This window comes from Asterias amurensis, chromosome 11, assembly GCF_032118995.1.
Source record: "Asterias amurensis chromosome 11, ASM3211899v1".
Lineage (NCBI taxonomy): Eukaryota > Metazoa > Echinodermata > Asteroidea > Forcipulatida > Asteriidae > Asterias > Asterias amurensis.
The window spans coordinates 11,689,397-11,716,807 of NC_092658.1; the positions used below are offsets into that span (position 1 = coordinate 11,689,397).

General features: G+C 38.6%; 2 protein-coding genes across 3 annotated transcripts in view; one reads left to right on the plus strand and one right to left on the minus strand.

Annotated features, from left to right (window-relative positions):
- LOC139944431 (exocyst complex component 7-like) overlaps positions 1–5,571 on the minus strand; it is a 59,746-nt gene extending 54,175 nt beyond the window's left edge. For both annotated transcript variants that reach the window (XM_071941450.1, XM_071941449.1), the window contains exons 1-9: positions 5,390–5,571; positions 4,420–4,485; positions 3,669–3,768; positions 3,102–3,186; positions 2,338–2,443; positions 1,897–2,017; positions 1,268–1,306; positions 824–1,008; positions 274–338 (exon numbers count right to left, since the gene is read on the minus strand). In XM_071941450.1, the coding sequence (XP_071797551.1) occupies positions 274–338; positions 824–1,008; positions 1,268–1,306; positions 1,897–2,017; positions 2,338–2,443; positions 3,102–3,186; positions 3,669–3,768; positions 4,420–4,485; positions 5,390–5,440 (818 nt within the window). In that variant the 5' untranslated portion in view covers positions 5,441–5,571. The remainder of the gene's footprint in view (positions 1–273; positions 339–823; positions 1,009–1,267; positions 1,307–1,896; positions 2,018–2,337; positions 2,444–3,101; positions 3,187–3,668; positions 3,769–4,419; positions 4,486–5,389) is intronic.
- A 1,243-nt stretch (positions 5,572–6,814) lies between these two features.
- LOC139943651 (guanine nucleotide-binding protein subunit alpha-13-like) lies at positions 6,815–24,623 on the plus strand. Its single transcript, XM_071940382.1, has 3 exons — positions 6,815–7,340; positions 13,333–13,383; positions 14,595–24,623. The coding sequence occupies exons 1-3, from the start codon at positions 6,879–6,881 to the stop codon at positions 15,162–15,164; spliced, it is 1,083 nt and encodes a 360-aa protein (XP_071796483.1). The 5' UTR covers positions 6,815–6,878; the 3' UTR covers positions 15,165–24,623.
- Positions 24,624–27,411: the final 2,788 nt, after the last annotated feature.

The following is a 27,411-nucleotide window of genomic DNA, read 5'->3' on the forward strand; positions in this document are numbered from 1 at the left end:
CTGGTCTAACAACATCCGAGACTGGACAAGCCAAAATTTTGCTGCCCTTGTAATAATGACAGAGGACAGAGAGCTTAACCTGAACATCTAACATCACACTACGAGGCTCGACAATAACGCCACATACCAGCCTGACCGGATGCTGCCAGATGTACCATTGACCTCGCACAAAACACTGTCATAATGTAAATGTCCAACATTCCCTTTTCATTTAAAAGCACACAAACTATGGATACGGTTCATTTAAAAAAATACAAATCAGACTTGACTTACGGTCTGAGAGCAGTAGTTGTGCGTCCTTTAGGTGTGTCTTTGCTTCTGTGAACTTTGCCAGCAGTCTAGGTCAGGGGGAACAAACAGATAGTATTAAAACATTTGGTAGAGCACTGGCATTTCAAATTTCTCTTTGTTTAACCTTCATTCAGCAAAATGTGCATTTCCCAAATATTTTGACATCTGAGTGACTTCTTTACATGCCCAGTTACTGTCTAAGATTATTTTGAGTCCTTTAGCAACAGTAATTGGAACATTTCTTTAAATATCTAAGTTCTAAATGGCATAGCAATGCACTTATTTACGACAACAAAATCCCAATTTTTTGGGGGACAAAACAAATAATAATAATCTGGGGCATGACCCCCCCCCCTTAGAAATGTGAAATCGCACATTCCAGGATACAAAGGAAATTGACTCCCCCAATCATTAAACTTTGGCAAAATGACTTGTTAATATATGTAATTTTATGGTAACATTAAATGACCCTTCCGCTAATAAAAAAAGGTTTAAGAACAGCTTTAAAGTCGAGGGCAAACCAAAGACTCACCACCATGGGGGAGTAAGCTCCAACAGAGGGCGCTGCGGATCTTTTACCGAGGTGGTCTTTCAGCCATTCCAAGGACTTCTTAAGGATGCTGGATCGCGTCCCATGATAGATATCGATAAAGTCTAGGGTCTTACTGTGGTCCTTTAGCCATTTGGATATCTCGGTCAGGTCTTCCATTGCTGACTCTGTTGTTAAGAATCACAAACAATGACAAGTATGTCAAGCATTGCACAGTTGCCAGGTGTAACACGCGTGCAAGAGTTCATTTGAGAGCTTTCAGTTATGTTGACAGATTTAGATTTGGGTACGTAACTATTTCAGGTAAAGTAATTACAGGACTAAGTTTTTATGTCTGCAACAAAACACAATATACATGTAGTACAAAATAGTTGTTTAACTCTCCATTGTAAAAGGTCAGAATGTCTTAGGATTTTTCTTGCTTACCTGGCATTTGGCAGAGCGAGAGATTATCTGAATCAAAATCTAAAGAAAAAAAAGGGGAAAAGTTGTTAACTATTTTAACTTATTTAACCCCTAACTTTACACCAACGTGCAATAAGCACTGCTAAACTCACATGCTAGTCTGACCCCCACAGCAGATATTTTAACCAATATACCACAAAGCATGCCTGCTAATCAGAAAGTGCATTATTATTCATTAACAAAAAAGCATACATAGATGTGATAGGCTGTTGAACAAAATCCTGAACTATGAGCACAAAGCATGAAAGTTTGTGAGCGCAAAAGCTTGCGAGTACAAAGCCTGCTTACATACATTTATTTTTGGTTTTGAAAGCTCTACTCGGCAAACTGGGGTGTTCCATATGGTTTTATCTTCATTTTCAAGTTATAAAATTCAATAGTAAAAAAAATCTGAACAAACATTTTTTGGGGTGGGGGTTGTAAAAAAAAAGAAAGGGAATTGCGTTTAAAATTGGAGAAATCACATTATAACAGTAACTCTTACACCTTCGTTACTTGTGCTTAGTCACGTTGGCTCGGCTACACTCTAAACTCATTACAAACAAATTCATCAACACAGAAAAACACAAACAACAGACCAACAAATCTACCTTCATCATAAGCTGATATGGCATCAAGTAGCAGGGCCGGTGGTACAGGTTGGCCGTGTCGACTCAGTAGCACTCTAAACTCATTCTGAAGGGAATCTTTGCCAGTATTAAACAATGATGTCTAGAAGAAAAACAAGGGTAAAGCAAATTACATGAAGATAACAGGTGTTAATTGGTAAAGTCGAAAAGGATGTGTTATTCTGGACTCTTTCATTGAGCTATCCCGTTATGGTAGATCGAGTATCTAATCTTAAATGAACTATTGCACCTTATAGTGAAATCAGATGCAGCACTGACATATTTTTGACCACCATCTTTGATGAAAATGTGCCTGCGTGTATGCGCTGTCATTACTCTCAGCCAATGAAAGCCTTTCGAGAGTGAATGTTTCATCAACGATGGCAGCCAATGCAAGGGGTCTACATGTTTAACAATACTCACTGCTTTGGCAAGCTCTGGACTGCTCGGGTTGTGTTCTTCAAAGAAGTACTTGGCTTGTTCAATCTGCTGCATGTGACTGAGGTATAGCTCCAGACCGTTGCCAGCACTGTAATAAGGAGACATGTATTCAAAATCATTTATAGATTTAGGGATGATACCGTTTGTTTTAAAAAGAGATAGTTTTGTAAAGAAAAAAAAAAACCCGAGCCAGTATTACTCATCAAGCTGGCGTTTATTTCCAGTTTACTTGGCGTTAAAAAACAAGAACATTTCTATTCCCAGGAATGCCAGTCCATCGCAAACTACTCCCCAGCACTCATGGGGTACCCATTTGGGCTCCTTAGAGGAGAGAAGCCATGATGATAAAGTGCCTTGCTCAAGGACACAAGTGTCGCACACGACAGGTCAGGATTCAAACCCACATTCTGTAAATTACAGAACTTGTATCCAATAAGACCATTTAGCTACAACACCCATGCATGCAGAAGAACGCTCGTCTAGAAAACACATGATGTTGGTTAAAGTTAAGGGAAGGCTACAGGATGGTCTGCATTTCACAGTGTCTTGTCTCCAATCCGATTCAAATCCTTTGAGAAGTACTCGACTGACCAGTCCAGAATACGAACTTACATTCTGTAACTTATAGAACTTGAGTCCACCGCCCTAGACCGCTTGGCTATAACACCCCTAATCTTCATAGGCTTTTCTTCAAATTCCCACACAGACATGGCAGACCCTTAGCTGAGACCAGACCCAAAACTTACCCTGCCTTGACTGGTTGCTCAAGATCCCGGACTGCATCATGGTGACTCAAGACATCATCAAAGTTAATCAAAGTGTTTGAAAGATCTAACAGGTTCAGGAAATATATTGGGACTTGAACAGAGTACTGAGCCCTGGAATAGGTTTTTCGTCACGACTTGATGGTGTGTTTCCCCAATGGTTTTTCGTCGCACAATTAAAACTAAAATTTGTTCAAGTTGCTTTTGAACATCCCTTCCTAGTCACTTGGCGTTAAAGCTCAATTATGGGCTCCATTTCATGGTAGAAACACTATACAAAATGTACACTGCTCCAAAATTGATGAATAAGCCCAAGCCAGAGTCAGACCCCAATTTGGAAAAAGCCTCTCGGTTTCATTACCATAATCAATAGACAAGTCTCATGCATATTCAAACATTGTTGAGACATTTTGGTACCTCGTACACGTACAATATATAATTAAGTGTTCAAATGGGTCCCAATGTTCAAATACAGGTGAGACTTGCAGTCTAAAGATCAACAAAATAACACTTTTCCCAAGTAACCACCAACATGTGATAAAAGGATACTTTCTTGAAGTTTCTGCAAGGACACTGTCTCTTTGTGTACAGGGAGTATGTTTTGCTCCAACTGGGCCAATCTGTCTTCAAACGATGTAAGAATGGTCACCTGTTGCGAGAGAAAAAACAACCATTAGCATCTAAAGAACATCAGGCCTGAAATTACATGGAGGTCACGGCCTCTGTTGCCACTGGTCTTGGCCTCTATGACCTTACAAAAGTTTCCCATGGACTTCAAGACTTATAGTGAAAGTGGCTTTGCCCTCTCAAAGGTGAAATTCCAGATGTGTGTCCTGAGCCAGTGTGGCTCATCAGGCCAGTGGTTTTATCCAGATTCATTGGCACAAAACAACTGAGAATGTTAATATTTCCCAACTCTCGCTGGTAACCATTTGTACCCTTCACCCAGGGGGACTCTGTGAGGGAAGACTTTGATACTGTGTTTAATAATAACAATAACTAATATTAATTCTGCAGGCTAATCATCCTTACTTGCAGCTAAGAGCTGAATTGCGAAGGATGCCTTTGGCAGCCAGCCTCATCAACCCATTTTTGACCACGGAGCACACCCAGAGATCAAAAGTGTTTGACATTCCCATGGGAGGAAAACTGGATGAAAAAAGGAATTGGAGTGCCACGGCAGCCCGGGTCTCAAGTTGTACTGCCATGAGTGTACAAAAATGATGGGGTTGTAAAAGTTGGTGAATTTTAAATGGTTCTGAATGGTTTTGAATGATGTATTAGTAGGAGAATAAATTACCATATTTGATGTCATCTGACTGCTTTTACCAAGGCTTTCCTGGATGAAGGTAAGATCCTCTGCTCCCTATAAGAAGAAATATTTTTTTAAATATTTTGGTTTTACCATACAGTGTGATAAGCACTGTGTAAATAATAATTGTATTGTAAAAAAACCAGAACAATAATAATTAATATATAATTTAAGATATTTGTTATTTTATTTAGATATTTTACTTAACCATAAAAAAAATTGCAGGAAAACAGCTGAACTACGATGAAAATCGGTATGATAATAACATGAAGACAATACAAAATACAAAAGGGGCCTACGTTCGTCACTTACAAAAGAAAAAAGAAAAACAAATGTTTATACAAAATTACTCAACAAATAGTAACACACATAAAGTAAGTAGATTCTTCAATCACTCTTTATGTTTATTGTCATGTTTTATCCCTGCTGCAATTCCAAAATGTAAAATTTTTTATAAACGAACAACTCAAAGAAAGAGTGAAAAGTTTCCATGTGGCGCCACAATTTTTAATCTAATTTACCTAAATCTAATTTACCTAAATGAGGTATCCCTTTTTGTAAAAATGAGTGGTGGCGCCATACGGAAAGTTATCCGAAACTCAAAAGGGTTCATGTAGTAGGTACTAATATAATACTAATGGTCTATAAAGTATTATTATTTTTTAAGAAGATAGTATATAATTAAAACTAAATTTAATTTCCAGACCAATGACAAAAATATTATTGAAAAGGGAGGCGTAGCTATCTCACACTCTGCAACTTGTAACTGTGGATCGAGTAATGCTGCAGGTACCGTCAGTGCATAAGTAAAAACACTGTTAGCATTGAACTGATCAGAGACAGCCCACAGACTAGACAGTGGGAGACTGTCGTCGACGTCCCATCATCTTGCGTGACAACCACTCCCACAACTCCAGTTTACAGTTACATTACACAGCACTCATCATCTACCACCTACCTTTAACAACTTCTCGTCGATATCTTGTATCTTTTGCACCGTGTCTTCCATGGTTGTGTTGTTCAGAAACAACAGCTCAGTTGAAGAAATTACCCTTAACAATCTGCAATGAATGGGCTGTTTACTTATTAAAACTTTAAACGAACACTGACACTTCACTTCACGGTGCAGGAAGTCGCCATTTTATTTTTGCACTGGTACCCGGCCCCGCCTTCTTTTTTTTTTCTACGCAGACACTGTATGGGAAGTTTTATTACCCGTGAAGTAGTAAACAAGAACATGCAATAGACTAGCAAAACGTTCTCTGCTGTGTGGTGCCCTTATGTGTTCCGCTAGGTTTCTCCCGACACTCAATAATGGCTATTGTTTTAGGTACAGTAATACCACGCCTCAGCAAAAACAGTTTGATTGGTCTTGAATTGACATCTGCAGAATGTCACACTTTGCGGGTAGCCTATGCGCGCTATATAACAGATACTGTGCAGGGGGACACCCCCGGGGGGGGGGGGGGGGCGTGCATTTATACAAACTCAAGGGCGTCCTTTTTATTCACAGGGGTATAATCAAAGCTCAATTGATTCTTAATGACAAACTTGCTTCTCTACATTATGGGCTTTACTAAATGCAAATAATGATGAATACATATTTACGCTTGCCCGAGTACAGGTACCCCCTCAACCTCCCCCCCCCCCACTCAAAAAGGAAAAAAGGGAGAAAGCGAAGGAAAAAACACGTTTCTTAGATTCTATGAACTCAATTAGACCGTAATTGTGTAGTAGCGTCATCAGTAAAACAAAAATGTATAACAAAAGAGGAAAGAAATTGTTTAAAAAAAAATCATATACGCGGCCTCCATTGCCTCGAAGATTTAAAGTCCCACAGCAGTAGTTCAGTGGCTCCTTTCGGCAACCAGAGGCAATTCAAACAATTTTGTCCCCATGAAATCTGAGCAACCAATGCCCCCCCCCCCCCCAAATCTCTTTCCGGACTGCTCACAATATTCAAACATTCGGGCGACAGTGGTCCCTTTGAGGCCCCTTTGTTTCACTACCAACTATAAATAATAAAATAATAAATAGAACTGTAATAGAAAAACAAATGAACAGCAAAAGACCAATTAACTGTCTCTTGAGAAGGGCCGCGCCCCTTTCCTTGAATTGAACATGCTAATAAAAAAAACTAAAAGTGGTCTTCTTTTCTCCTTACAAAAATGCGTGATTGTATTATTATCCATGTGTTCAGTTTTTCAAAGTTCTTTAGGGTTGGATTTTTAGAAAAATGGTTAAATATGAACACTTTTGTTCAGTGTGACAAATTGTTGGGGTCAACTTTGGTTGACAATGACGAAGTTGCTTGACACACACTGCTGACCATGACAGTAGGGCGGCAATCGCGGTCGTTCACACTACTAGACGCACACACGCACGCACTCGGGTATTGCTTCCGGTTCGTGACGTCATGGGTGTGGTATGGGAACATTACAGCCAACATGGCGGGCAATGTTTTTACGTGCTGCCTCTCTCCGCAGCAGATGGAGGCGAAATCTCGGAGTAAAGCCATCGACAAGGAGTTAAATAAATGCAAATCCTACATCCGAAGAGAAATAAAGATTCTCCTGCTCGGTGCTGGCGAGAGTGGTAAAAGCACCTTCCTCAAACAGATGAAAATCATACACGGACAAGAATTCACCGATGAAGATCTGCGCGACTACCGCACCATTATATTCTCGAACATAATCAAGGGGCTGAAAGTGCTACAGGACGCCCGGAATAAACTGCAGATACCGTGGGGTGATTCGACGAATGAAGAACACGCCACAAATGTTATGTCTTGTGATACAATTCAGCTGATAGATTCTACGGTTTTTTCTCAGTTTGTTGGGAGCTGTAGGGCGTTATGGGCCGATAGTGGAATACAGGGGGCTTACGACAGACGAAGGGAATTCCAATTGGTGAGTGTGTTATTTACGACCAATGTGGGGGAGTTAACTATTTAAACTAGTTTATTGCATAGTTCATTCATGCAGTATAAATGATGGTCATTTGGGTGACTGGTCTTGATGCATGATTATGTTGAATAACCCACATGTCTAGTCTCTAGATGTAACATAATCATAATGTCAATGACAATTGACATGAATATCATCATATGGGGTTAATATATACGAATACCGGACACTTCGGCACCTTGCAAACTCGGCACCAGCAAACTCGGCACCTCTCAAACTCGGCACCCACAACCTCGGCACCTTGCAAACTCGGCACCCACAAACTCGGCACATGCACAACTACAAACTCGGCACCTGGTTGAAAAACGCTCAATCTGCCCACGGTTAAAAACTCGGCACCCAGTTCGAAATTGAAATAAATCCCAATCCCCGACGCGTCGTGTGTATCGGTTTCGACGTCGTACCGACGATACATACCTAATAATTAATATGTATTTTTCACTGTCATGGTGAGGTCGCCCTTTTCAAAAATCTGTATCAAAATAATTAAATTTATTTTGTGTAAACTTTTGAAGACGTTTTTGAGTCGAAGACGTAATTTCGATGTCCAAGTATTTTTTTGGGAACATGTACACGAAACTTTGATCCAATAAAACACTAATTCAAAATAAAGCCGTGTAAATAATTTCTGTTACAGACTGTCGTGCACTGTGTTTTATTACGCACGATTCCACTAAACACCGGGTGAGCATGCTGGACTGTCGCTGCCGCCGTCGTGGTGGGGCAAAAGTCCCCCACGGCCGACGGCCGCACGCTCCCAGATCACACTCTCTTCAAAATCAAACAGTCATTGTCAACCAAACGCTAACATTTTCAAAGCCCAATACATCAACAAATAGCGATGCACTTTCACCAACATTAAAAAAAACGAAAAACAAAACAAAAACTGTGAACGTACGGACGTAAAGTTTCTGGGGAAAAAAAATCTCTGATGCCAATTTTTTCGAAATTTCGGAAGCGGTTATGGTCATATAAGCTAGCATAACTACTTATTATGTTAACTAAATTCAAACCAGTTTTTATGGTGTTAATACCACTCTTCGGGTGGTATTTGCTGTTGGTGCCGAGTTTGGCTTGGTGGACCAAAATAGGCCGGTGCCGAGTTTGTTTGGTGCCGAGTTTGTTGGACCAAAAAAGGCCGGTGCCGAGTTTGTTTGGTGTCGACATTCTTGGTGCCGAGTGAGTGCCGAGTTTGCGAGGTGCCGAGTTTGCTAAGTGCCGAGTTTGCTGGTGCCGAGTTTGCAAGGTGCCGAAGTGTCCGGTACCCATATAAATAATACAAAAATATGTTTTTGTTTACAGTTACACAATCACAATTATGGATTATTTTAGATAGGAGTTTTTAATGTTAATTTTTTTTTTTCCAAATTGTTGGAACCACTGACTGCTTTTTCAATCATTTTTGAGTGTGTAGTGTAATTTGTTTGATATGTTGCTTTTGTTTATACCTTGCTATAAGTATAGTGAATAGTATTTTGTATTCCACAGAATTTTTCCAAAAAATGATTGATTATATTGCTCTAGTGCCAGAATGCTAAGTAGGCTATTGCACAGAATTCCGCAGTAAGCAATTCAGGTCCCGCTGATAAAGAAAAAGAAAGGTCATGGATTCGAATCCCATAGAGGTGCCTGGATTGTTTTCCACCTGTATCGGTATTAAGCACATGGCGTGTCATCATGGCCTAGCGGTTAGTAGAGCATCAAATTCAAACTCTGGTGTTTCTGACCTGCAGAGTGTGGGTTCAAGTCCCAGTCATGACACCTGTGTCCTTAAAAGCAAAACACTTTAACAATGATGCTCTGTTTATTGGATTCTGAGACATAAAAGCTGTTGGTTCCGTGTGTTGTGTAATGCACATGAAAGAACCCACACACTTATCAAAAAGAGAAGGGGTTTGCCCGATGTTCCTGGTATATTACCAGCATATTGGGATAACTTTCCGTATCCTGCCAGTGCCACTACTTTTTCACAAATTTTTACAAAAAGGGATATCTCATTGAGGTATTTATTACATTATTTCATATCGAATGAAAAAGTGGTGCCATGATACAGAAACTTTTCTGCATAATGTGCCAAAGCACAGTGTAAACTTTAACATGGTGCTACACAAACCATGTAAAAAGAGTAATTCAAATGTAGTCCCACATACATGTACCTTGCATGAAAAACTGAATGTTAAAGTGCCTTAAGTTCTGAGTGACGGATGCGCGCTATGTAAGAAGCCACTATATTAGACATACATTGTAATGTACACGTACACAGAGTGCTTCATTGTGTACATGTACATACAAGAGCAAACCTCAATCATATGGACCAGACAGTGTTCAGGAAGTTAAGTATTGTTTAAAATGTTGTTACAGACAGGGATGTTGATACAAGCCTTCAAACACATTAAGTAATGTAATAGGCCTAACATTGTTTCTGTTGGATTGTTTTACTGGTCATTGTAAAACATTGCACCAGTGTACTCATGGTCTATCGTCAGTTGTGCATTGTACATGGTAGATAGTACACTAAGTCTTTGTGCAAGATGTTCTTGACATGGTTTAACCATGGTAAAACATAGGCTATTCCACCGATAGAGGGTGTAATGTTAGCTGTGATCCCATTTTCCAGTGTTGTGTGACCTGGAAGTGTTTCTACAGCGCCCGCTAATGTTCGATAGTAATGTGCACGGCGAGGAAGAATTGTAGGGGGCATTGCGATAGTTGAGTGATATTGTTCTAACAATGTCTTGCACTAATGTACAGGTGGATACAAACAATGTAGGCGTGCAATTAATGGACTTGTCCTTAGAGTGTAAACATTAAAGCTGTCAGGAACCTTTTACACCATTCAGGCATAAGACATGTAAGCTCAAAATGTCTACTTTATTTGGACTAAATGTCTATTGGACTGGAGAGTTTGTTACAAGACCGGAATGAAATTAAAGAGAACATGAACCCTTGTGCAAGACACTTGACCATTGATAAAGTTTGGGAGGTTGCATTCTGAGCACTCTATCATAAAAATAGAACAGTAAGGACACGATGAAGAAGAAGCTCTACATGTAGGCTCCTAGTGAATCATTCAGCCATTTTGAGATGGTCTATAAAAAGGTCAATGAACATTTGTACATTGTACGTCCTTCAAAACATGTGAATTTATCAGATCACATGAAGTGCAGTAGTATTAACCAATGTATCACCTGTCATGCCTGCTGCCAAACAACATTCACAACAACCACAGTAGTTAGAGAGAGCTATTACAGCATGTAGTGTCCACAGCTTTAGGGACTAAGGGGAGAACTCTGAATTTTTCAAATTCACATTCCTTTGGATGACGTTATTTCATTATTGACCACCACACCCACTTGGCTCAAGTGATTATGAGAAGCCCTGTACTACATACTGTACAGTTTCTCTCCTAGTCCTAGGACTTCTGGATCTAAACAGCATTGATGTACACACACATGTATACGGTCTGCCTTTCGTGTCTTAGGCTGGACCTAGTTTCAATAAATTGTTTTAATACATGTACATATAGGCCTATACATGTATTTTAGTAGAATAAAGACCCTTTTCCAGGAAAGTGACCTTCCTTAAAAGTTTCACGATGATAGCATTTGAATAAAAGTACTTCACTGTACACTGTGTACGTCAAGCATTCACTCTAAATTCTGCGTGCTTGCTGAATTGCTGTACCCACATTACAACCCATCTTCTCCACCATCTGCTTGTCTGTCATGTCTGTAGATTTATGGCCCTGTGAGTGGGTGTGCAGACATTTTAGTGTGTAGCAAACATGTAGGACTTTAGGCTTGTATGCTTTGTTTTAAAAGGGCAAGGGCACCAAGGCATTTTTCCCTTGGTAATAAAGGGCTACCATATGAGAAAATTGTAAATTTCTACTGGGAAGTACCCTAAAGGGTTGTAACTTGTACATTACATTGTTACAACTTGTGCCCGACTTTGTTTTGCTAAGCATAGAATCTTGCTAAATAGTATTTTCTGCTTAGCAGCTTATTGAAATGGGGCCCTGGAGAGAGGGCTGAAAGGTTTGAAGTATGATGTAGGTTACTTACACTACACTGTACAAATACAAATAATGCAAATCTCGAGTCCCTTCCTCATCATAGGAATACAGGCCAGCATTATCCCCACATGGGCTTTTTACAAAGTCCCAACATTCCCCAATCCAGCTCCTCAGTGGACCCAGGAACTTTTCAGTGTTGTTCTTTTCAATTAGAGACCCCCAGTGGGTGCTTGATGTCCTTTCTGATCTGATGTCCTTAGCTGTTCATAGACATGCTTGATTGATAAGTGCATTGGGCAGCGAGTCAGTGACAGCATCACTGGGATGGGAGAGTGGTTGACCTCATCTTCAACGAGTGTCTCCTACTATGTGTATTTTTCTTGAGTATAAAGGTTCAAAAGTTTAATAATCTCATATGACTAAATTAGTTTGACTAACTTTTCAGTCTGTTATTCCCTTTCCCTATAAACAGTGCAATACAATTAAAACATAAAGTTGGCACACCAATTTTACTCCAGATTCGTGCCGGGAGATGTGACTTTCTTACCTTTTTATCAGCGTTTTTTAAATATTTTTTATGTTTGCCTCTTAACAATTCACATGTCTGCAATTTTTAAAATGCTTTATAAAATGACTAGTGAAACTAGTCAAAACGTAAACGAAAATTACATGTACGTGAGTATTTGGCTGTGTTTCATAGAAAATTCATTTATAATAAATTATTAAGTTGATATTTTACCAATCTGATGAACTTCTTTCATGGTATTTATAAAAATCATTTTTAAAACTTGCTGTGCAAAAGTTATGAACTTCTACCGAGTACAATTTTTTATAAAACTTGCTAATACAAAAAGAAAATTGCATACTTAGCAGTTCGGCTATGCAACATATTTGGACAAAATCATCCCTGTAGTATTTTTGTTGTTGGGCCTATTTGGTAAATTTTGCTAAGCTTAAATTTTGCCCTCTTGACCATCAATCTGACGTATCATCATCCTGATAAGTAACTTGTGCATTTAAAGGAAAACCCTAATACAGTGAGCATTAAGATGTTAAAAAGGTTCATCACATTACAGAATTTAATACAGACTCACCCTGTTGTCACTGGTAAAGGACTAAGCAGAGTACCAGTTGCACAGATAATTGTGTGACACAATCGTCATTCGTGTTGAGATGTTATCTTATTAATGTGACGCTTGTGATGCAAAACTGTCGAGCATCAAAATCATCACATAAGGCCGAATGTCCTGTCAAACATTTTATGAAATCACTAAATGTTTCACAGTGTGGTGAAATGTTGGACAATCCCTGTTGAAGCATGATAGACATGCTTTTTGTATCAACTCTTTTAGGCAATGATATTAAAAACAGATCATCACGCACATTTGTATTGTGCATTTCATTGTATGCATTGAGTTATGTATTAATGGTCTTACTTTTGGACTAGGTATTCACTTCAAAATATGTCGCTAGACTTTCCTACAATTGTAAAATCCTATGTTGTAAAATTATAGAAAATGGCACTGCCCTTTTGGTTGAGTTTCACTGTCTGTGTGGACGGAATATTGTCAGGTTTTGAACATCTTCAATATTTTTTCAAGCAAACTTGAAGTTTTGATTCTGATAGGTCGCTCCATAGCAAGAGTGTGATATAAACCGTAGGTCTTTATCAAACCCTGGTCCGCCTCAGGCAAAGGCTCGCAGCTAGGTCTTTAACCTGCATTTTGCAGCAGCGCGTATTGCTCGAACATCATTGTAGCCCTAGCCGAGGTTTGAGAAAGGTCCCTTACAACAAAACAGCCCACATCAAACATTGTTATATTGTACAAAGCACTAACATTTTGTGTGGCAAGTAGCTACACGTAGGTGGTTTCTCATTTAAACAAATTGTAATAATTCTTGTTTGTATTTATTGTACAGGCGGACTCAGTCAAGTACTTCTTAAACGAATTGGATCGGATAGGAAACAAGGTAAGACACTAGAATGCAGACCGAGCTTTTCCTTGTAACTCGAGCCACCATCTTGTGTTTTCTGGGGACCTTACATGTATAATGACATAATTACCAAACGTGTACCTTCCCTTTAAGAGCAAAGAACTATACTATAATTGCTTCTCTCCACCCAGGAGTAGAAATGGGCACCAGCGAGAGCTGGGAGTAATCTGCGATGGACTGGCATCCTGTCCTGTGGAATAGTATACAAATATTGAGTGGCTCAGAGTGGAATGGAAGGAATATTATCGCTCGGTAAAAATTGGACTGTTCCAATATTATCGCTCGGTAAATTTTGGAACAGTCCAAATTTTATCGAGCGATAATATTCCTTCCATTCCACGAATTAAAGCCACTCAATATTTGCTGTATATAACCGACATATATAGATCCTTGTCATTTGATGTATTTTATAAGTATGTATAAGTATAACATTATGAAAAATCACACAAATTACTGACATCCAAAAATCATATAGCGCCGCGTAGCGGCAACAATGCACAAATCAGATCACAACCTTTTGCACAGGTGCTCCTTTGTTTTAGCAGCGGCGCGGCGGTGCTGTACTGCTCAAAAACATTGGGAACAAGGATGATCCTAACTGTTGAATGGGAAATGCTATTCCCCATGGGCGAATACACTGAAGGTCTTTTTGATCGCCGGTGCGGATGGGAGTAATAGTGTATGTCACGTGAAGTAAGTTCCACCAATCAAATGACAAGGATCTGTATGTCAGTTATATAATTAAAAATATTCTCAGTCGTTTTAGTTAAGGAGAATGAACGAGAGGGTGTATGTACACCGTAGATTCGTGGATAAAATTTGTACGAGACAAGGGAACAAATCTACACTTTAGAGTCTATTTTCTGACTTAAACTATTTCCCAAATGATTATGTAACAGTTTCAAGGAATTTGATGTCACATAAATAATAACAACACTTAATTATTCTACCTTATTTCTTGTACTTTGTCAAACCGCGATTATCAGGCATACTTTATAGTGCTACTGCTTGCAACAATATCGAGTGCATAGTACATTGTCAGATTGAAAGGTTTACAATAAATTGTGTTCGCAAAAGTGTTTATTGCCATACATTTTTAGAGTTATCACCAGTATATCTTCCCCTTCAGTTTTTTTAATATATTTATAGTAATATCTTTTGTGTTTATCTGTGCGATTAATTTGCAGGATTATCTCCCCACAATGAAGGATATCCTCTTTGCCAGGAAAGCAACAAAAGGTATTGTTGAGCATGTCATCGACATCAGAAGTGTCCCGTTTCGCTTCGTCGATGTCGGCGGGCAGCGGTCGCAACGACAGAAGTGGTTCCAGTGCTTTGAAGGAGTCACGTCAATCCTATTCCTGGTGTCGTCCAGCGAGTTTGATCAGGTCCTGATGGAGGATCGCATCACCAACCGACTAGTAGAGTCATGCAACATCTTCGATACCATCGTCAATCACAAGTACTTCTCCGAAGTGTCCATTATCCTCTTCCTTAATAAATCCGACCTTCTGGAGCAAAAGGTCAAAGTAGTAAACCTCAAGGACTACTTTTCAGCATTCGAGGGCGACCCCACCGACGTGAAACAAGTGCAGAACTTTATCCTTCTCATGTTCGACATGCGGCGGCGCGATCGCAGTAAATCGCTCTTCCACCACTTCACTACGGCCGTGGACACGGAGAACATTAAGTTTGTATTCTACGCGGTCAGGGACACGATTCTAAAACAGAACCTGCAAGGGATCATGCTGCAGTAACGTTTAGCATACCTTGCCTGTTCAACCATTTATCTGTCTGTGCCTCTTACATGTAACAAAAGCACGCTTCAAGTGTATGGTACACAAGGTACAATGTATGCCATAGAAGATGCAGCAACCAGGCCTGGAATTACACAGAGGCCCCTGCTGCCCCATAGACCTAACGATTTTACCATTGAAGTGCCCTTTGCGAAATGAAAATGGTCTTGCCCTCTCAAGACGAAATTCCAGGCTGGTCAACTAATCATCTGTCTGTGCCTCTTACAAGTAACAAAGCAAGCTTCAAGTGTATGGTATGCCATAGAAGACGCAGCAACCAGGCCTTGAGTTACCAAATGTACAAGTACACGGAGGCTGTTGCCCCTGGTCTTGACCTTGGAGCCCCATCAAAAGCTTCCCATAGACTTCACAATTTTCACATGGAAGTGCCCTTTGCAAAATGAAAATGGCCTTGCCCTCTCAGAGACGAAATTCCAGGTCTTAGCGACATCATGAGGATGGTGTTGGGATGGGGCACACTTCCACCTGCCGTTGGCTCAGTGCGTACTGTTCCCGGTAAATTCAACCACCAGTCCTCGATTCAGCGGAATGAAACGGACACAGCGGTCTTGGTCTTTTATCAAAGCAGCCATAGATATTCTGAGATTTGAAACGGAAGTGCCCTTTTACTCAAGAGAAAGAAAAAGTGACCTTGCCCCTTTAGGAGATGAAAGTTCAAGTCTGCTTGGAGCCATACATGTAGCTTGCTTGGAGTGAACCTGAGGAAACTACCGCTATAGTGGAGTAGTCATTCTTGGTGAAATTCAGTTTGCAGATCTCCACCCACCCTAGCAATCCAGAATGGTTCGTTTTTGTCGACAGAAGACAACCAAAGTTCCGGTTTCATCTTAACGTAATTAACTGCAGAAGTTGATACTGTATGTTTTCAATTATTAAATATGTTAAACTATTATGGTGCATACATGTACGTGTACATGTATGTACATGTCAATGTATGTGTATGCTCATTCATAATGCACACTGGGTGAAATGCAAACTGCTCGGGCCAAACAAAATATATGTTGCGTTTTTTGTTGTAACCAGACTGAAAAATAATGTGCATAATGTACACAATATGTATGTAGTTGGGATTTTTACTTGTGACATTTTGTTTGTTGCATGCGCTGGTGCATTGTGTGTACATGTAATGTGCAGTGTTGAAAACATTGCCATCAATCATTGACAATCAGTCCGTCTTCTTCTGTTGTTTCTGCCGTTTACAAGAAGGAAAAATATGTGGAAAAATCCTGACTCTACAATGTACCTTTTGCTTATTGATTTGTTTGGTTTAGACGCTAGAAATGTGGTTTATTTTGTTTGGCCTGAAAATATTAGCCCCAACAGAACCATCTTAAAGACTTAAAAGGGGGAAATCCATTGTTTTTTGGAAAGTGCGCGGCCAATTGTATGGGAACTATTGTAAATGTTGTCTCCTGTCATGAATGTGTACATTGCTGAAGTCTCCTCGCCCCCCTCCCCCCTCTTAAATAATGCAACAGTACATGTAGGTTTGAGGACATGTACAAAAGGTTATTGAGTATTTTGACGATTGTACACCTTTTTTCAGACCATCCATTTATATCCAAATACTAGCACTTTAAATATTAGTTAATGAAATGTTGAAAGAAAAGATTCCTGTTTGTACACATGTACAACTGGGGGTCTTAAACACTGCATGGGCATGGGACCTAAGGCTTTACATCCCATCTGAAGAATGAAGCAAGTGTCTTGCTCAAGGACGCAAGTGTCACGATTGGGACTCGAACCCACATTATGGTCAGAAACACAAGGGCCCAATATCATGGCTAATACTGTAAGCAAAATATAGGCGCTTGCAGAAGCAGGGAATGCTGTGCCTACATGTATATGTCAAGCGTATTTCACGGGTTAGCGGGAATTGTGGCTTGTGTGGGTGCATACTCAACGATACCAGGCATTCTACGCTTACACAGCTAGCGCAGAAACTCGGCGCTTGCAGTGCTAGTGGAGAAAAGTCAACGTGATTAAACACAAAAAAGACCGCTGGGAACACAGCTTTACAAATCAAAAACCACTTATAATGCATTGTTTTACCAACAAGATGTTGTTCACTCTCTAACAGTACGGTACTGTGTACCAGCATTTTGCAAAAGATGATTTTTTTCAAGACTATTCAACAGTAAATGGCACATGAACAACTTTCTTTACATGCTAATTACAAGCATGGAGGACATGGCAAGAAGTTTTAGGTTTTTATGTAAATAACGTTAAATTTTTTAATTTTTTTTTTATGCAAATGAAGTACGTGTAAGTGTGGACATTGAGAAATATTTAAAGATGGTCGCTGAATCTATGTTGGCATTTTTTTTTTAATATAATAGATCTTGTTGTAAATCTTGTAAAAAAAAGACTGTAATTGTGGGTTTGTAAAGTTTGTTTGTAATTTAAAAAAAAAAATTAAAAAAATTATGACGGAAGTGGCTTGAAGAGATGTGAACAAACTTTTTTTTTTTCCTATCTCGACAACCTGTCTGGTTCAACCAAGCTTTGTAACTCCCAGCAGCATCTGTTTTAACATCCAGTCAGTTTCCTTCAATGTTTATTACATAACATTTGAAATAAAAAGATGCATTCTCTTTAAGATGCTCCCTAGACTTGACTCAAGTCCCAATCCTGTGCAAGACCCTTCCTGGCCTCATCGTCAGAAAACTATTGTTTTGCGCTCTGCATTTTCCACTCTGTTCCACGCGCAGGACCGCAATAGCTACATTTTGTCGATGAGGGTGCATTGGCAGACTGGTATTACACATGTTACATTGTACATTTGTACAAGTGTGTTAAGGACCTCACACAGGAAAGGGACTTGAATCAAGTCTAGGTGCTCCCCTGCCTGCCACTTCCCAGGTTGTATCAGAAACTTGGGTGTGATCCCTGGCTACATGGCAGTTACAGGTTGTATGGTATCTGACACGCACCCCAGAACAATGATATTGACAAACTCCCGACAAGATACATTAGGCCAAGTAAAAAAAAGTACCAGTTGATCGTCCGGGTTTTTCCAAACATAGGAGAATGAGGGCCTTTTTTTTTTTTTTTTAAATTCCTTCAAAAAGGTGTCCGCCAAGCATTTCATTTTAAACTTGCCTAACTTACTTATGTAGTTACAAGTTCTTAAAAGATTATTTAATTAATCTAGAAATATGCAGAGAAATTTTGCCTTTTTGAAAAAAAAAAATGTAAAATAAAAAATAGTAAAAAAAAAGGATGCAGCCCCCAAAAAGGTTGAGGGAGGGGACGATCAACTGGTATTTTTTACATATGGCCTTATAATGTAGCTCAGTTGGCAGGGTGCTGGCACATAAATCCAGAGGTGGCAGGTTCAAATCAAGGGGCCAATTTCAAAGAGCTGCTTAAGCAAAAAATTTGCTTCAGCACGAAAATAGCTTGCTTATTTTACACACGTTACTGGCCAAAATTTCATGCCATATTCATTGCTTGTGACTAATATTTAGCTGCTGTTTACTAGCATAACAATTGGGTGGAGTCTTAGCCGGTAATCTGATTTTAGAAAGCAAAGATTTTTTTTGCTTAAGCAAATTTTTTTGCTTAAGCAGCTCTATGAAATTGGGCCCAGGTTGTATCAGAAACTTGGGTGTGATCCCTGGCTACATGGCAGTTACAGGTTGTATGGTATCTGACACGCAGATATTGACAAACTCCCGATAAGATACATTAGGCCAAGTAAAAAGAAGTACCAGTTGACCGTCCGGGTTTTTCCAAAAAGAGGAGAATGAGGGCCTTGTTAATTTAATTTGTTTATTTCCTTCAAAAAGGTGTCCGACAAGCATTTCATTTTAAACTTGCCAAAAAGTCAGTTTAAAGTCACCGCTTACATGGCTTACTTATGTAGTTACAAGTTCTTAAAAGATTATTAAATTAATCTAGAAATACACAGAGAAAATTTGCCTTTTTTAAAAAAAAAAAGAAGAAAAAAACAAGGATGCAGCCTCAAAAAAAGGATGCAGCCTCAAAAAAGTGTGAGGGAGGGGCTGATCAACTGGTATTTTTACATAATGGCCTCACAATGTAGCTCAGTTGGCAGGGTGCTGGCACATAAAACCAGAGGTGGCAGGTTCAAATCCTGCTGTAGTCAAATTGGTCTTAGTTCAACCTGAGCATTAAATGAATGCTCTTTACAGTTGTTGTGTGAATCACAAACTCTTACCCACCATCCCAGGAGGTCAAAACAATATATTATATTGTAACTCAATGATGTGGAAAAAAGTCATATACATCTGATTTCTGAATTTCTTTTGCATATTATCTCCTTTTGCTTTCAGATTTTCCGAAAGACATGAATTTACAGTCAAACTTTATTCCTCTTTGGTCAAAACTTCTGGTTTCCTTTTTGCAGTGATTTAAATATTCTGGGAATCCTCTAAAGGAACTAGACATGTTTGGTAAATACTTAAAATAATTGATAGCATAAAAACTCTAGGAAATGAGCAACAGAAAGCTGTTAATAGTATAAACACATTGTGAGAAACGACTCCCTCTGAAGTATCTATAGTTTTTGAGAAAGAGGTAATTTCTCACGAACATGACATACTGACATAAATATTTGAATCTAAGAAAGACTTCAGGCCTGAAAACTTTCTCAGACATCTGAAATCACACAAATTTGTGCAACGAGGGTGTTTTTTCCTTCATTATTTACCTGCAACTTTGATTACGAATGAGTCCAAATTTTCACAGGTTTGTTTTGCAATGCTAGGATGCACCAAGTGAGAATACTGGTCTTTAACAACTACCAAATGTGTCTAGTGCCTATTAAAAAGCAGAACAAATTTGGGTTTTTTATCTTTAAACCAATTTTATTTATTACAATCCCTGAGGTAAAACCATTGTTGGCTTGTATCACCTCTTCTGAGAATGAATTTAATTATCTGGAGATTGTTCATAATGTCCAGATATTGGTGCAAATTCTGTGATGCTAATTCCTAAGTGGTTATTTTAAAAGCAATTTTTTTTATATATAACTATAAGCCATGTGATTGGTTGGTTAATGTCTGTATGAATTTACATTATAATGCTGCGTCAAACTTTCATTCTCTTACTTTTATGATAAATATTCAATATTACCCAGTACAGTGTTTTGTATTTGTGATGCGATCAAGCAAAATGAGTTGTTTGTCGACCCAGGCAATTTTTTTTAATTTCTCTATACATTTGAAAAGAACATAGTCTATGCTTTAATTCCGTATCAAAAAATCCATGTCGATACTACCTTTAGTTCAAAACTTGTGAAAGTAGAAACACTAAGAGACGTGTAAAACTGAGAAAAGGTTGTTCAAAGTCGAATGGTTTATTGAAAAAAAGTCACATTTTCTCTCAATGCGAAATTTTTCCCTCTTGATGTTATTTATCAGAAAGGAAGTAGTCAATGAATAAGATAAATTGTGGCATTTAAATTACAAAGAAAAATATTGGTGAAAATTTCACCCCTGTTTTTGGCTTATTTCTCCATTCCCGACAAACCACTCTTTTATAGGCTTGATCGCTTCACATTTGTTTCTTTTTCTTTTCTTGTAGTGTTGGTTATGTATTCAACAAACTGTAGACTCTGCAGGGATTAACAATGACAGATATTGTTAATATCAGTGGTCAATAAAGAAGTGTACCATTTACATCAAGCCTCTAATTAACCTTGTGAAATTGCCCTTTATGCCCCTTGATTCTGCTATGGTTTGCCATGGTGCCCTGTGTAAAGTTCAAAAACATTGTAGACCATTTCATAATGTGCAGAGCAGTTGCACGCGCCTCTGCTGTCCACCTACATGTCAAAAAGGTGCACAAAAGGATGGTACACGTGTTTACGCACATCCGAACAATGTGCATTACCTGTTCTGCCTTTTTGGGCGAGTCCTCTCCTTTTGTACCTGTTTTGACAATCAAAATGGTGGACAAAGAGTTTAAACACTGGACACTATTGGTACAGTAACTCAAAATAATTGCTTGCATAAAACATTACTTGGTAACAAGCAATGTAGAGCTGTTCATAGTATAAAACATTAAGAAACGGCTCCCTCTGAGGTAACAGTTTTTGAGAAAGATGTAATTTCTCATTAAAATATTAAAAGGCTTTAGGCCTGAAGCCTTTTATTAGGTAAGCATATTTTTGGTAAGCATAACTTTGTTGTGCTCAGCTCCTTTTTGTGCAGCTCTATGAAATTGGGCCTAAGCATTGACCTTTGTACATTTCAAGACAACATTGTTAGATTTGAATTTTGATTTCTGCGGTAAGCAGAACCGTGAAGTTGGGCTGTAGAGTTTGTTATCAACTTTTAAAACCTGAGTGACCAAAGTTTGTCACTGTTAACCTTGCTTGAAAGCTGAAAAGAAAAAGGGAAAGACAACACAAACTTTTGAAAACAACAAGTTTTTTTCTAAAAGAGACACCCTACAGATCATTGTCAGTAAAAACAAGCCTCTATTTGCAACTTCCATATTTTGTATTACGTTCTCTTTGAACTTGTGTACATGTATGATGGAAAACCTTTTCATACAAATAATACACATTTTTATACAAACAATAAAATATCACAATAAGCCATTTGCGAGTTAGATTTGAACAATGTTTGGTCAATGACTTGCTTAGTCACAATTCCGCTTACATTTGAATTCCTCAGTCAGTTTGTATGTCAAATGGTTCGGGCGTTTGTATAGCAACCTCCAGATGAGCAAACTCTGGTACCATTGTGCCATACATCACATCCATTTAGAATTGTGTATCTGTGGGTGTTCAACATGTAATACGTGCACTCTGCAAAAGCTCTTTAGTCTGAGGAATTTAAATCGTAGTGGTAAATTACAGACAACATTCAAGTTTAAAATGCAAATGTTTTATCTGAAGTGTTTTTTCTTAGTCTTAATATTGTAAGCTGTTGCTTAATGGTTAATCATGTGCAGTTGAATACAACACAAGGAAGTGTGTGTATGTGCAGTGTAATGTTGTAACTTGTTAACGCAGTGGTTGGTACTCTCGGTTTATACACTGTTTACAAATAGTTACAATGGCATGTATGTATTGTTGTGAAAGTACATATTGCCTAACTGGAAGTTTTTATCTTCTCTATTTTGCAACAAGTTTAACTTACAGGGCCCAATTTCATAAAGCTGTTAAGCAGAAAATACTGCTTGGCAAAGTTCTTTGCTAAACAAAAATTGAGTGGGGCACCAGCGATTGCGATGAATTTTGACGTCACACTCCTGTTTGCAAATGTTTCGCAACCAAGAGATAAACCCATTTGAACTGTTGTGAATTATTTGTCGGCTTCACTCAATGAGGAAGTTATAAGCAGTCATAAAAAGTAAACGTGAGGTTTACCATGTATTGTCCTTTTTGACTGTCCACAAGGTAGCTCAGTGAATTCATCGGGAAATTTTTAAATATTAGCTTCCTGGAGTGTTTCAGAACTGTTGACAAAGAAGCAAATGGAACAATTCGTGCCAAACTCAGAAAGAGAATTCAACAATGGCAAGATATGATATGAGCCAACACTATTCTAAAGAGATTTATAAACCTCACCTGATTTTACTCCCAACCATACAAAGTTTCAAATCTTCCTTCTGCATGCTAAATTTTTGTTCATTCTCAACGTGAGATGTATGAGACAGAAGTTGGCATCTCGCCTCTCCTACAGCAATCTCATTGTCAAAAGCAGGCCTGTACATTATATGCCACTTGAAGCATTTTCTCTTCGGTAAAGGGCACCCTTTAAGTAAATTGTAAATTTCTACTGGAGCATTTCAAGGGCACCAAGGCAATGACCAGGGGGCATGGAGGCATCACCTTCATTGCCTCCATGAAGATATAGGCCTGCAAAGCCTCCCTTTGCACTCATTAATTATGTTGTTTGCTCTTTGCTAATTGCAATTTGTGTGTATGATTTGTCTACCCATCTTCAGCTTGTGTAGACATTGTAGAGTAGAGAAAACGTCAAGGAAAGATTATTGTGAATGGCCACATTTTGTTCCTGCTATATGTGTAGTGATTGGACAATTACCCAAATACACGAAGTCTGAAAGAAAAATTGAGCTGCAGTACACAAAGAACCATCCAATGCAAAATTCAGCATCAATTGTAACAGGCAAGACAGAACAATGCAAAAGGTTTAATTACTTTTATTGATCCCTTTACTAAAGCAATCTTTAACTCTATTGTGTTGTTTATTAGACATTCACAATACATTGTGCCAGTGCGAAAATCAAGTATTTGGTTTTGAAAACAAAGTTATATTTTGCAATGGTTTTCAGGATTATTATAAAAAGCCTGATATTTTGTGTCAAAACGAGGTATTTCTTTTCTCGGTAAAGAGCAGGGCCCATTTACATTTACTTGTAGCTCTGCTTACCCCCGAATTGTGCACTTGCGATCACCACTCTTCAGCAAATTTCCTTGCTAGCCATGAAAGCGAAGATTGCCTATTAACTTGGAGTTTCTTGTTTTTCCTTTTTTGTATTGTTATGTAAGGCACTATGTATCTCAAAATGTATTTATTGTTGATTTATACGCCATATTTAGTGTTATCTGGATGTATGTATTTACATATAAACATTTGTACTGTTGCCTGTTAAACAGGCAATCAAATCTCACTGTATGGGTGCTTAAAATGTTTAACAACTGTCTAAAGGCTCAAATAAGGGGATGGTGGAGTAAGGATTAGTAAGGGCAGACCTTAATGTTAAGGTCAGACAGATTCAGTGTTCAGTAGGAATCAGGGGTGGATTTCACATAGAGCTTATAGGCAGTGGACACTTTTGGTAATTATCAAAGACTAGCCGTCACAGTTGGTGTATCTCAACATATGCATAAAATAACAAACCTGTGAAAATTTGAGCTCAATCGGTCATCAAAGTTGTGAGATAATAATGAAAGAAAAATAACCCTTGTCATACAGAGTTGTGTGCGTTTAGATGGTTGATTTCGAGACCTCAAGTTCTAAATCTGAGGTCTCAAAATCAAATTCGTGAAAAATTACTGCTTTCTCGAAAACTATGGCACTTCAGAGGGAACCATTTCTCACAATGTTTTCTTACCATCAACCTCTCCCCATTACCCGTCACCAAGAAAAGTTTTATGCCAATAATTATTTTGAGTAATCACCAATAGTGTCCACTGCCTTTAAGACTGGTCTTATCTCAAGTTTTTAAGGACTAAGTAGTCCTGAGTTAGAACTAGTACTAAGTTCTTTGTGAAACTGACCCCATCAGACATGGATGGAGAAACAAACCTAAATCTCAACTGTGTGCTACATGTAAGAATTGTATGAAAAGTCTATTCCAAGGAAAACATACCGTCACTGATTATAGTTTCTACAGATGAATTTACTAAAAATTCTTAAATGTTTCACTTGGTACCTTTGAAATCGCGGGTTCAATATGTACTGTATATAAATGGTTGAAACCACTCATTAAATTTACAGCACAAAAGCTGACAATGAATATATGGTTGGCTCTCCAAATTGGTGGCTGCTTTTGGGCCTGTTGCTGTTGCTTACCCTAACACATGTAACCGTGGTGAAGCCTAAGCCGTTTATGTGTGGCTGCAAAGCGCCTGTTGCTGTTGCTATGGGGCTGCCTATCCCTCAACACACGCTAACAATCATGGTGGTCTAGCCTAAGCAGCTAATGTGTGGCTGCATTTGCGCATGTGGCTAAGGGGGCTGCCTTTCCCTTAACACATGTTAAGATGGGCTCAATCATAAAGCCTCTGCCTGTAAGCACAAAAAAAATCTTTCTAAGCAGGGAATAGTATCGCTAAGCAGAAACAGGGAACCAGTCAAAATTACATTTGCATTGGTGTGGCTGGTGCCCTACTCAATTTTTACTTACAAAGAAATTTGTTAAGCAATATTTCCTGCTTAACAGTTAATGAAATTGGGTCATGCTGATTAATAGCCACCGCCACCAATTCGGAAACGACCAATTTAGAAGCTAAAGCTGCATACATGTACATGTCACAGGTCTCGTATCAAAATGCAATGCATTTTACGTCATTTCCATTGTTTTGTTGAGAATACAAATCTGGTATTCTTTCTTTTCTTTTTTTCTATGTTCAATTTACAAAATGAATGGTTTAACAAAATAAAATGGTACAGGACTTTTTAAAAGGAACAGTTTGTGATGTCATTTTATATACAAAGAAGTTAAAGGCAGTGGACACTATTGGTAATTACTCAAAGTAATTATGAGAATAAAACCTTAATTGGTAATAAGTAATGGGGAGAGGTTGATAGTGTAAAACATTGTGAGAAACGGCTCCCTCTGAAGTGCCATAGTTTTCGAGAAAGAAGGAATTTCCCACGAATTTGATTTCAAGACCTCAGATTTAGAACTTGAGGTCTCGAAATCAACCATTTATAAACGTACACAACTTCGTGTCACAAGGGTGTTTTTTCTTTCATTATTATCTCGCAAGTTTGATGACCGATTGAGCTCAAATTTTCACAGGTTTGTTATTTTATGCATATGTTGAGATACACCAACTGTGAAGGCTAGTCTTAGCCAATTACCAATAGTGTCCACTGCCTTTAACCAGGGGTCTGTTGTGCTTTCTCACTAACTACCATGATATTATGTGGACACAGCTGATGAGCCTTTACCTCATTTCATAAAATTCACATGAAAGCAAATGAAAGGGGAATTTCTTGTTGCCTTAAAAGGACTCACAATTCTTTGACATCTTCAAAAAAACAGTGTGTTCCAGGATTGTGAAATAGCCTACTTATGACAACACTTAGGCTGAAAATACTCATGTAATGTTCACACATGTGAATTTGTAAGCCCATTTGGAAAATAGCTTTGGTAAAACGACCGCTTGTAATAAAAAATCTAGAGATCTCCATTCGAAAAGTACTCATTTACATTTCTTACTTAGTACAATAAAACTAATGATCATATAAAAAGACATGTGAATTTGTAAGCCCATTTGGAAAATAGCTTTGGTGAAACGACCTCATTTACATTTCTTACCAAGTACAATATAACCAATGATCATTTGAAAAACGGCAGGAATCGGGAACATAATGGGGTGTGCACCCAGTCTTGACAGACAATGTGACCCTCCCCTGACCAAAGAAAACACTTCAACTGCCATTTTGGGAGCATCGATCTCACAGGTTTCCATGGCAACCTCAGCCATCTGATGAATGAGTTGCACATTTTGATCCCCCCCCTTCATTGACATATTTATAGGCATGCGCTGCATAGTGTAGCAGTGTATTCTTACAGCTGTGTAGTAGCATAGAGCTATAAGACCCAGTAGTAGTGTTAAGCCACTTTTGTAAATTTATTAGTAGCGGTCCCTTGCTTAAATTGAGCATAGACTGTCCAATGGTTCTAGTCAAATCAATTCAAATCTTTTATGAACAGTATATAAACATTGCTATCCTTTCACACGGGGTGCATTTTGCAACCATGCTAAAATTAAGCAAGGGGACACTTGCTTAGTAAAGTTACTGTCATGTGAAAAGGGCTTTATTATTAGTCATGTTTGTTTATTTGGCAGCAGGAGAGCTTTTAGTGTGCTTGTGGGGTTAGAGCACTGTTTTCTGTGTTCTAACACTACTATAGAGGGAATCTCCCCAAGGATCATGACCCTAACAATGAGTCACCTTAAGGAATTTTGTTGGAGGGTTATTATTAGGTTATCATCCAAAATATGTTTGTTGACTTATGACCACAATTGGATCATGGAGAGTGTGCTTTAATCAGGCATGTAGTAAGGTGATCAAAAGTGGGGCAGCCACTTGTTACAATCCCTGTCAGCAGTCAAGTTCTAGTCGGTATACTAACTTGAGAGGATGACTTATTATCATCATCAACTGTGGCAGTGGTTAATCATCCTTCAACTGTGGCAGTGGTTTGGGGGGGGGGGATTCACTCTTCCCAAGAAAAATGTACTTTTATAAAGTTTTATTTGTTGGTATACACCCTTATGTTAAGTGTCACTCTTTCAGCTTTTTGCTTTGCTTAACTTTTTAAAATTATACAATGTATTCTTTATTTACTTGTTGACAAAAGTTATGTTCATTGTATTTCTATTTTGGGAGGGGATGTCTACATAGGAAAAGTGCATCCACCCTTTGAATATGCAACATATCTATGACATCATTCAGCAATGGTTTTGATTAGCATGGAAACCACATTCCGCAAAACCACAATATGT